Genomic DNA, 11,509 nt, shown 5'->3' on the forward strand with positions numbered 1-11,509 from the left:
GGTGAATCCATCCGGGCCTTATTACCACCAAACTAATTGAATTTATGGCATATCAGAAACTGACTGACTTAAAGGACGTTGTGGAAATTTGTAAGGCTTGATAGAATGAATTCAAACAATAAGATAATCTTTTATACAATATATAGTGTTGCTTTTTCATTCAAACCAGCCTAGCGTTTACAACACAATCCGTTCTTTTTGTGTGTCACGACTCACTGATTTGGAAAGTGTGTAAAAAGAACTTCGGTATGAGTTTTACAAGCAAAATGTAGTTGTGAGCGGCGACTTTATTTTTGGTGAAAATTATACATTTGGATTGAGTCGAGTGTGTTCTAAATATATTGGTAGCTAGGTAAGTCATTCTTAATAGGCCAATGCATTATTACATTTTGTATACAGTATTTTACTATTAAATATAGGTAGATTGCAATAAGGTATTTACCAGCTGAACCTCGGTACCGTATCTATACTTTGCCTAATAGTAGTGTCATAGAAACATTACAGGATGACTCTAACCTAATCATAAATTTAGCCAAACCATCATAACTAGACTCACATTATATGATACAAATATGACAGTGTATATCACTGATTTTGCATATAAAGCTTGGTTCCCACTAGAACGTAACGCAAGGACGTAAACGCAACGCAAGCGTTTTAACCAATGACAAGCGAAGTTATAGACAGTTAGCAATCACAAGTGAATAAGCCATCGCTTGTGATTGGTCAATTCACTTGCGTTGCGTTACGTCCTTCTGTTGCGTCGCTAGTGGGAACCACGCTTTAGACATTATTTCTAGAGCGCACTTCGCAACCAAAGCTTCTCAAGGCGCTTTTGAATGCATAGCCTACTGGACAAATAATGTTTGATGTGTCTGTAATCTTATGTAAAAAGAGAACCTCGTAGTAAATGACGTTATGGTTGCATTTGCTAACCTAGGTCTCTGGAGGTATAACCAGATTTGTGATCTATGTGTATGAGCTGCCTTAATTCTACCATAGACATATTATAGGCCGAGTTCACTATAATAGAGAGGTTTCGCAATCTTACGAATACGATAACGAAAACGGATACGTCACGCACACGTATTCGTTTTCGTAAGCCATAAAAAAATCAGTTTCGCATGGCAACGAAATATTGAGGCGCGTCCAAAATATGACTGCGGTAAATTTGAGTGAAGCGCAGGTACGTGTTGCTTGGTGCTTGGCTGCCTAGGCCTAGCGTAACATCAAAGCGAGTGAGGACTTTAAAAACTGCAATTTATCAAAATTGACTTGGCATTTTAGTAAATTACTTTAGAAAATTACTTTCAATAAATCTATAATTATATTATAATCATGAATCATTCCTGATTCAAATGCAAAATGTGCAAATAGATCAAAAACTATAGGCCTACTCGTTTTGTAGTTACGAATATGACTGGTGATATGAATACGCTTTACGAATATGAAATGGGGATCAGCTCAAAAGTTTCACAAATGTATGACGTATCCGTTTTCGTTATCGTATTCGTAAGGTTGCGAAACCTCCCTAATCTCTATGATCTACTAATTTGTTGCGTTACATAACAGTATAGTATTTAAGCCTACTGCTATCTTGATCAGGTTCAGTTTTCCATAACAGACATTTACAAAGATGCTATTTGGAATTTTAAAAAAGCAAGATATAATTAATTCGGCAATACCAATAGATCTTTTAAAAGGTTTGGTTTTGGTTTTTGTTCAGTTCTTTCACGTAATTGAATCGTTTGAAATCATTGATTTGGAAACTTCTATAGCAATCTGTATATTATTTTGGTTATAAATAGATTATTTGTTCCAGCAGACTTATTAGTAGACCTATATAAAAAAGTATATTGTAGTTAACCTTGGAGTTATCCACTTGTATGGGAAGAGACAACACTAAACCCACTCAGAAGCTATAATGCCGAAATACTTAGATATAGATAAATGAAAATATGCGAAAGTAGTTAATTAAACTCAAACACGAACATTTCCGTTCGATGGGCACCTACAATCTAATTACAATGGTCAACGTAACTGAATAGCAATTCACCTCACTCTAAATCTTGGTTCTCACTAGCGACGCAACGTAACGCAATCTACGCTGCCCCCGCCTGCGTGAAATCAAACCTGCCATTTTTACAGCACTATTGCGTCGTCAGTTCCCACTTGAAATTACGCAATACAGCACTTTGCGTCGTTTTAGTGGGAACCACGCTTTAACATGGCCCAATGGAAGAACAATGAAAAAGATGAACTGGGCCTCTTAACATAACAAAAATTTATATGTCTTCATCTATAAAGTTACAGAAACATACACTTGTTATACATTAATAAAGAAAACATTTCTTTTACCTTTTTCTCTTTTTATTTCTTACAATGGTACAATAACATGCAAAACAATCAGTGCAGATTGAATTAAGTAATTTTACCAACAGTTCGGATAGTCCTCTCTTCTGATTGGTCAAATTGCTCGCGTTGCGTCGTAGTGAGAATCAAGCTATATACAAGCAGAACCCATCGTACTTGAGAACTTGTTAACTTGCTGTCAACCACTTACACTATTTTCGCCTATTTATTTTGCAAATATGTTTTGTTATACGCCAACGTATTTTTTTTTAATACGCCTGACTTTTTAAAACAATATTTATTTTACCTTTTATATTTTGATATATTTAAACGATCATCACTTGTGTATACGTTTATTTTATCTCCATTTTAATATAGTTAAAACAACTGCCCATTTCCTTACGCAGCTGTTTTATTATCTAACACAACATAACATTGTTTGAATAGTAACACCACTTGATTAAAAGAAAAATCTTTTTTTTTAAACAAATATTTGTTCTTAACTATTGTTTCTTTAATTGTTTATACTGTATTATTGATAAACATTTTGTTTTTCATGAAATAAATGTTTATGTTGTGTATCGTTAACTATAGAATATTTGTTTTAACAAGTTTATGCAATCCTCAGTTTATTTTAAAATGCACCATCTTTGGACGTTTTTAGGAAGTTTTCAATTTACGACTTCCTAGGATCAAAGACGTAGTTAGTTCAAGTCATCGTTAAAGTCTGTAAAATATATTTCGCTTTATTGCGACGACCGGTACAATCACACTAAAAAAGGTTCCATGTCTGTTAAGCTTGGTTCTCACTTGCGACGCAACGTAACGCAATCTACGCAACGTAAGAAAATGCCCTTCCAATAATTGTGTTTGCCCCCACCTGCGTGAAATCAAACCTGCGATTTTTACAGCAGTGGTGCGTCGTCGGTTTCCACTTGCGATTACGCAATAAATCACTTTGCGTCGATACGTCGCTGCGTTACGTTGCGTTGCGTTCTAGTGGGAACCACGCTTAAAGCGTGGTTCCCACTAGAGGCGTAAGCGTGGTTCCCACTAGAGACTAGAGACGCAATGATGTATAAGCGCAACGTAAGCGATTTGACCCAATCCGAACTTTAGCTTGTGATTGGTCAACTCGCTTGCGTTGCGTCTACGTCCTTGCGTTTCTTGTGGAAACCAAGCTTCATAGCAGAATCCAGGTGTCGTCACCTGCACCTATAATCGACGAAATTGGGTCTGATCTGATGACTTTGTCAAACCAAACTCAAACGTCATAGTTATCATGTCTTAGGTCATCACACATTAATTCCTACTGTTTTATAATGATAATGGTATGACAACATAATTACTGTACCTATTATTGGTGAGTGAGTATCCGGTTTTAAAACAGTTGAATGCTAATTCTAGCTTTGACAAGGATTTGAGGTGGTTCTGGTGTATATAAACCGTAGACGGTTCCCACAGTACACAAAATACTCGTGTGCAATTTAAAGAACCAGAGGGCTTACGATGTTATTTTCCCGCTGTGCTATGCTCACATAGCTTGTTGTAGACAGAGACACAAGAGAACTCTAGATATTGGCAATACTGACATGTCGTGATACTTATGGGATGATACGCATGTAGTTTTAACTTTTTTCAGCGCTATGAATAATTATCGTTGTCGCTATAAAAATTGTAAATTATTATTTATTGTTTAAGAAATCGTTCTGCCGTATTTCCTTAATTGTATAAAGAACTTGTTTCAATTCAATTTTTGAAGAACAAGATTTACCTTTTCTGATTTCCACACAGAGATTGATCGATTGTCTTAATTCATCATAATGGGTGTTTGCTTATCATTAATTGATATTATTCATTGCAAAAATAATATTTTATATTGATTTTTCCACGCAATAAAATATATTAAAGTTGTATCAAAGGACATATTAAATATAAAACTAACAAATCCACCTTTATTGGTTATGTAAGATTACTCAATTTTATTTACATTTTAAATAACGATTGGGTTTATGTTTTTTTTTTACTTTTCTTTTCTGCTTACGTAAAGATAGGGTCATCACAGATCCCTGGACAGCATGGACAGAATAACATAGTTAGGCCTATATCAATTTTGGCATGCACTAGAATATCAAATTAATTTTAAACAATGTTAATATAGGTTTTGGTATCAGAGTTTCGATGCATTAAATACACTAATTTTTGTAGCTTAAAGATTTGTATTCAACTGTAACATTTCAGAAGACCCACCGTATTTTAACAAAGTCATTGTTAAAAGAAATACCTATTGAAATAGAAAAATATATTGCTTTTGAAAATTTAAAACCTAAAATGGAAAAATTTAAGAGTATAGTCTGCCATTTAAACTACCTCATAATTTGTATAAATTGTCGCTTGATTATTGTTTTTTGTCTTGTTGAGAACCATTTTTTGTTGTTGCCACAGCTGATGGCGATTTGTGGTTTTATAAAATAATAATAATAATAATATAACATCCTGGATTTATATAGCGCCTGATGTTGTGAAACCTCTAAGCGCTGAACATTATTACCCCAGTAATTGTCTTGGATCAAACACGTATGGAAACATAATTGAAGATTGTTTCAAAGGACATATTATAACACTAACAGAAGTAAAACAAACTTTTTTGGCCTTATCATTATTTTATATTACTCAAAATGAGTTGACATCAACAACCTATCCATCTTCCTACTGATGGCCTGGGGACTGACGTGGGAAAATGGAACGACCAAAGCACAAAGATAATTTATATTCTGTCCGAGGCAGTATGAGTGAATAGAGAAATTGGCAGACTGCATCTAATATCAAATAGGTATAATTCCGAAGCAGAATAATTTGTCTGCAATCTAGATTGTTAATATGAGGTATGACACGTCAATATGTCATAAAGGAGACCATTGAGTGATTTACAAAATCTGAATACAATTTAAAGTAATAATATCAGGTATATATTCAAAACACAACTTTAGTTCAACTTTGACCTTCTGGAAAAGTTTTAAAATTGCAGTTTGCGATCTCGACAAGACAAACAGTTTTAAACAAAGTGAGACCGTTCTAAAGGTAAAGTGTCCGAAATAAATAATATTTTCTACCCATTGTGTCATATCTTTTTTATAGGTTAAATAATGGATCAAATAGAATGAACGTTGCATTTCAGAGACGAGTTCTCTTAAAAGGGGCCTTGATTTTCGTAGGTGGTATTATCCTGACGGTGATTCGCTTGAATAAACACATCGAAAAACCAGGTATTACGTTTTCCTCTTCTATGCATTTGACTAAAATTTACTTATTAGGATATTTTCAATATGTTAAGCTCTGTCTACACTATCAAACTTTATGTGACAAAAAAATTGATGTTATGGAAATGATGACATCATATCACTACATATATTTGGGCACACCTTTTTTTTGTCAAAACTAGTTTGATACCGGTAGTTTAGACAGAGCTTTAGATCCGTAAAAGTAACTAAATAATAGGTTCTCCTCTCCGAGAGGGCTCACACATAGCAGTTGATTATTGAGCGCATATGAAGTGCGCAAGGGCCTTTAAGAATCACATATTACATTATAATATAATCATAAATGATAATAACTAAGTAAAATCCAGGACACTACAGGAAAGGAGAAAGTGTAGCTTAATTATCTTCCAAATTGTATACAAATTGACCGATTACAGATCCCCCCACAAATATGAATAAAGGTTAAAGGTCATTGTATAAAATTTCATTAAAATTAATAGAGAGTATTAACAATTATATTATCATTTTTTGTAATGCTCAACATTCAGTACAAATCACACATTAAATTGTTTAGATTATTTATTAATTCAACCTATATAATTATTTTTAATATTTAAGGGACAATCTTCACTTAATGTGAGAGTGTGTGATAATTTAAATATATATGATATAATAACCGATTTCAATTATTTCAAAAGCGTAAAAATAGTAAATTTATAGAATCTTCTTTTTTAACTATACAAGGGAGAAATGATTTCTTTAGGCCTAAAGTTATAACCAACCACTATTCAGGGGTCACCCCGAATGTAGATTCTTATTATACATTCTTCTATATCCCTCACCATTGAAGGTATTCACTTTGTATTACGTAATTTATATGGCAATTGTTCTTTCAGCATCTTATGAGTATCCCACTCGTAGACAGATACTGTGGTCAGAAGAAGAAGACGAACATTATGAGAATTGTTCGATGCCAAATGCCGCGAAGTTTCCTATAGGGCTATTTAGTCAATCTCAACGAGACAACGGTGCAATAGTCGTGCATATCCTTGTATCCATATACATATTCGGAGCAATAGCTTATGTATGTGCGGTTTACTTTGTACCTTCTATTGAACTGATTTGTCAAAGTAAGTAAGCGTTGTAATAACCAGATACATCAATATTAAATTAAATTATAGTTTTATAGATTAAATATGGAGGAGATAAAACGGGAGGCAGACAAACAAGAACAAAAGAAAGCAACACTTTTGTTGTCCATCCTTCTTGGACGCAGCGCCGCCGATATAAAAGTGTGTTTTTTTAAAATCAAGATTGTGAATAATTAATATATTACATATACAGTAATTATAAGTATTTAAATCACTGCAAATCGATTACAATAAACTGATACTGTAAAATATTACATCTTCTAGATTTCAATATAAGGTCTGATGTAGCAGGTGCCTCCTTTATGGCAGCAGGTAGTTCTGCGCCAGAACTCTTTACAGCAATAATTGGTACGTCATGATTTTCAGACTCATTCATATTTCGGACGTGGCTTATACAATTGCAAATTTTCGTCGCAGCACTGATACTAGTCAGGGTTCCAGGCGGAGTTTTGACTGAATATTAGTAAAAGATAATTTTTTTGGCACATATGGCGTTTCATACGTATACTACTTAAGCTTGTAAACTCAGACAACATCGAAAAGCTTCGAAATAACTACAGACTTGGGACAAGTCTACACTGATACGAAAAAAAAACCAACAAAGTAATACGCCATAACTACTAATCTCGCTTCCTAATCCATAGGGGCCCATATAGAAATTTATATACACGAAACGACCATTACGAAATGGTTTCTTTTTTATTATAGATAATTATTTCTAAAGCAATTTATTTGTTAATTATCCCTCTCAGGTACGTTCGTCGTTCAAGGTGACATTGGGATTGATGCAATTGTAGGATCGGCAGGTTTTAACATATTATTTATCATGGGTTTATGTCCGTTCTTCTCTGAGAAAGTAAGTACTGCAGATAATAGACCTGTTCGTTTGTGAATAAACTCCTTTCAAATAATTACTGTAATTACAAGCCGAACTCCTTAAAGCTCTGTCTACATTATCAAACTTTATGTGGCAAACAAATTTGCTGCGCCCATATATGGATTTGATGATGTCATATCACTACCATATTTAAGCATATCACTAACATATTTGGGCACATCACACCTTTTTGTCAAACTAGTTTGATAGTGTAGACAGAACTCATTGGTCATAAAGTAGAAGGGCAGTATTATTGGATGGTTATTTAAGAATATAAAACATTTTTTTCTCAAAGTTGTTCGAAAGTTTCCTTTACAGAGTTTGCTTACCGGTATTGTCTGTTTGTCATTGTTTTTAAAAACCGGTCTATAAAATTACTTATACAAAAATCATTTCAGTGTTTAGTATTATGTGTATTGCCTTTTTTTGCAGCCTATACAGCTGTCGTGGTATCCTATCATTCGAGATGCAATCTGTTGGGCAATCTCCGTTACGTTTCTCATTGTTACAATCTATGATTCACTAATTACGTGGTAAATATAGGCCTCTTATTGTTATTATTATCCACATTTTGTAGTATAGATATCATGTACAAATATTTGTATAAAATTATGAATTGATGAATGTTATGTGCCCATATATGGACATGAATAATGATGTCATATCACTACTATATTTGTGCATAGCACTACCATATATTTGTGGGAACATCACATTTTTTTTGTCAAACTAGTTTGATAGTGTGGACAGAGCATAACAATTGCAGTTCCTTTACTTAGTAAAGAACAATTTCATAACACTACATTAGAATTTTATCTTTGTATTAACACAGAAGTCGTAATTAACGATAAACTTATTTTCTTATAAATTCTGAGATGCGAATTAATTTAGGCCTAGTTATCTTAACATTCTAATATGAGTACAATGTCGTTACATTTTAGGTGGGAGGCCACGATACTTTCTGTTAGTTATTTCCTGTACCTAACTTTGATGTATTTCAATGGGTACGTTTCTAAATACGCTGTGAAACTTCAGGAGAAAATGGACAACAACGTGGAACCAGAATCAGTAGATGAGTCAACGTTTATCCTTGAAATTGTTCACAACACGGAAAATAATCATAAAGAATTCGATTTGTTCCCAACTGATGACGAAGAAACAGGTAGGCCTGCGAATGATGACAAAAGATTTTGGTAGGAATTTGATAGGCCTACTTCCCCGGGGAAGGGTCATCAGTTTTGTATAAGATTCCACAGAAAGTGCCGGCTAGAGCAGGAAACTTCAGCAGGTTGAAGAGCGTACCATCTGTCATGTGACGAGATTACAAAAAAGAAAAACACCCACACATTGGTATAAGTTTCGCAACAATTGTCACACGTCTCAAAATTAAAAACTCAAATAATCGTATTTATTACAGTAAATAAATTTGGCCAATGTTGTGTTATTTCAAAAAAAAATTTAAATACTTTCGTCGTCCTTATTTATTTTTCAGAAAAGAAATCATCAGTCTTCTCATCCCCAGAAAGTCCGGCAATGTATGTTTGTTGGGTTTTAGGTTTACCTGTGATTACTGTGTATTATCTAACCATCCCTGACTGCCGACGGAAGGGCTGGGAGAAAACCTATTTTATAACGTTTGTTATGGGAACTATTTGGATGGCTGGTCTATCTTATATATTAATATGGATGATTACTGTTATAGGTAAGTCCTGTTAAATACTGATTACTTATTGCTGTGTAGCAGCTATATTCTGGACAGCAATTTGACATTCTTTCACGTTTCATTGCTACCCGAAAGGTCATTGTTTGACTACAAAACATTGGCCTAAGACATTAGGCTAAGTTTACGACTTTCGCTGTCTGCGGGTGAAATCAATTATTGCAGGCGACGATTGTACACTATAGTCCGTGGGTGAAGCGTTCTGATATACATTCGTATCCACTGTCTTAAGAATGGTCATTCGTATTAAAAGCTACTTTATACTATAGGTATCACAAGGCATGATTTGATCGTAGCACTCACTTGAACTTGAAAGAGTATTACAGCATATTACCCTCAATTAAAATAATAATGAATTTTAACTCGCACCAAAACTCGATATTATTAGTGGTGTTTTAAATTGCTCACAATTTCTATAATGTGCTTAAATAGTGCTACATTTTACTTTTTTTGTCTGTAAATGTTACCAGTACGCCTACAGATAATTTTAGTGTCTTTCTTTAAATGCTTTAGCAACATCACTTTCTGATTAACCACCCAGCAAATAGAGGGAGCTATCACTAGTTTTGTCTTATAGGAATATTTTTGTCATTCAATGTTACATTTTTACCATACATATACAAAAACACAAACAACCCCATTGATTCAAAAATGATATTTCCCATAATTCTTTTTGCTTGCAGGCCATACAGTGCATATATCTGATGACGTAATGGGTCTTACATTTCTTGCCATTGGGACTAGTCTACCAGACTTATTTGCATCTATAGGAGTTGTGAAGGATGGTATGTATTGTCGCCTGTGATTAGTCAACTCACACCATAATGTAGAGAAGTTGATAACAACATAAATACAATTTTTTGTACATAACATGTACAGTATATACTTATTGTCAGGAAAATTTATATATTGGTAACTTTACAAAAGCTTATATAAAAATCTCGTGTTACCCTCTCTGCATTTTGCCAAGCAATCGCTCAGTAATAGCGCTTAATTTATTTCAGTGTTAGCTTATGTTATCTGTTATATTTTCCACTGATTTTTAAGGTTATTCAAAGCTGAAAGGCACGAATGAACATATACTTTCTATACTTACAGGTTATGGAGATATGGCCGTAGCAAATATTATTGGAAGTAACGTATTTGAAATCCTTGTATGCCTGGGGTGCATATGGTTAGTTAAAATACTTAGCAACGGTGGTGACTGGGATCCGATCGTTATCGGAAGCGAAAGCCTCGTCTTATTATCTACAGGTCTCATTGTTACTTCCGTGTTTATGATTTTGAGTCTACATTTAAAAGATTGGGAACTCGACAAAAGACTTGGTGTAGTTTTAATTATAGCTTATATTGTATTTATCTCAATTCTTGTGGTTTTAAATGTTCATGGAAGTAAATCTAAAGACATCTTATCACAATGTCCACTTTTGTAGTAAGTTTGTAGCACCTATTTATATTCTGGACAGCAATTTGATCTCCCGTCACGCTTCATTGCTTGTCAGTTCCGAAAGTTTGTTGTTTGTCCACAAATCATTGGCCTATGACAATCTAGGCTAAATGTACGGCTTTCGCTCTCTGCGGGTAAAATCCATTATTGCAGGCGATTATTGTACACTGTATAGTATGGTCCGTGGAAGGTATTTGTTATCCAGCTATGAGCTTCTTCAATTAAGAGCATAACGAAATAAATATTAAACTTATAATGAATAAGTACATGGTTGCCAGAATATTAACAAAACCGTGAGCAAGACACCTATAAATATTGTATTATAATAAAAACAAAACAAAGAATAAAAAAAAATTAAACAGAAAGAGAGTACAAATACGCTACTGCAATATATTACTGAATTTTCCACAATTATTTTTCTCTTACAATAAGATCAATAATACACACTTAACTGTAAATCGGGTTAATATAAATTGTTGTTATTGCAATTTTAAGGGCTAATGAGTAGTTGTGCTAAATGCCGGCTATTTATGTATGTTTATTCATTTTACGCATTTGATAAAACGCCTTATACAGTACATTTGTTTTTCTACCTCATACTGAGAATTTGTAATGTCTGATTCTTGTACGATGTTTAATAGGTTAACTCAAAAGATAATTTATATATAGGCCTAACAAATCGTTATAGCAATAGGTTAAAAT

At 33.7% G+C, this 11,509-nt stretch overlaps 1 protein-coding gene across 1 annotated transcript; it reads left to right on the forward strand.

Annotated features, from left to right (window-relative positions):
• The first annotated feature begins 231 nt into the window (after positions 1–231).
• LOC140062534 (sodium/potassium/calcium exchanger 5-like) lies at positions 232–11,497 on the forward strand. Its single transcript, XM_072108790.1, has 10 exons — positions 232–352; positions 5,491–5,618; positions 6,509–6,742; positions 7,028–7,111; positions 7,516–7,619; positions 8,073–8,173; positions 8,582–8,802; positions 9,133–9,342; positions 10,044–10,145; positions 10,459–11,497. The coding sequence occupies exons 2-10, from the start codon at positions 5,513–5,515 to the stop codon at positions 10,791–10,793; spliced, it is 1,497 nt and encodes a 498-aa protein (XP_071964891.1). The 5' UTR covers positions 232–352; positions 5,491–5,512; the 3' UTR covers positions 10,794–11,497.
• Positions 11,498–11,509: the final 12 nt, after the last annotated feature.

The sequence above is a fragment of the Antedon mediterranea genome, chromosome 11 (genome assembly GCF_964355755.1).
Source record: "Antedon mediterranea chromosome 11, ecAntMedi1.1, whole genome shotgun sequence".
Taxonomy (NCBI): domain Eukaryota; kingdom Metazoa; phylum Echinodermata; class Crinoidea; order Comatulida; family Antedonidae; genus Antedon; species Antedon mediterranea.

Excerpts from the sequence above, each read along its gene's own strand:
- LOC140062534 (XM_072108790.1), top strand. The coding sequence starts at position 5,513 with ATGAACGTTGCATTTCAGAGACGAGTTCTCTTAAAAGGGGCCTTGATT. Across the intron at positions 7,620-8,072 it reads GTCCGTTCTTCTCTGAGAAA|CCTATACAGCTGTCGTGGTA; the intron begins GTAAGTACTGCA and ends CTTTTTTTGCAG. Across the intron at positions 10,146-10,458 it reads TATAGGAGTTGTGAAGGATG|GTTATGGAGATATGGCCGTA; the intron begins GTATGTATTGTC and ends CTATACTTACAG.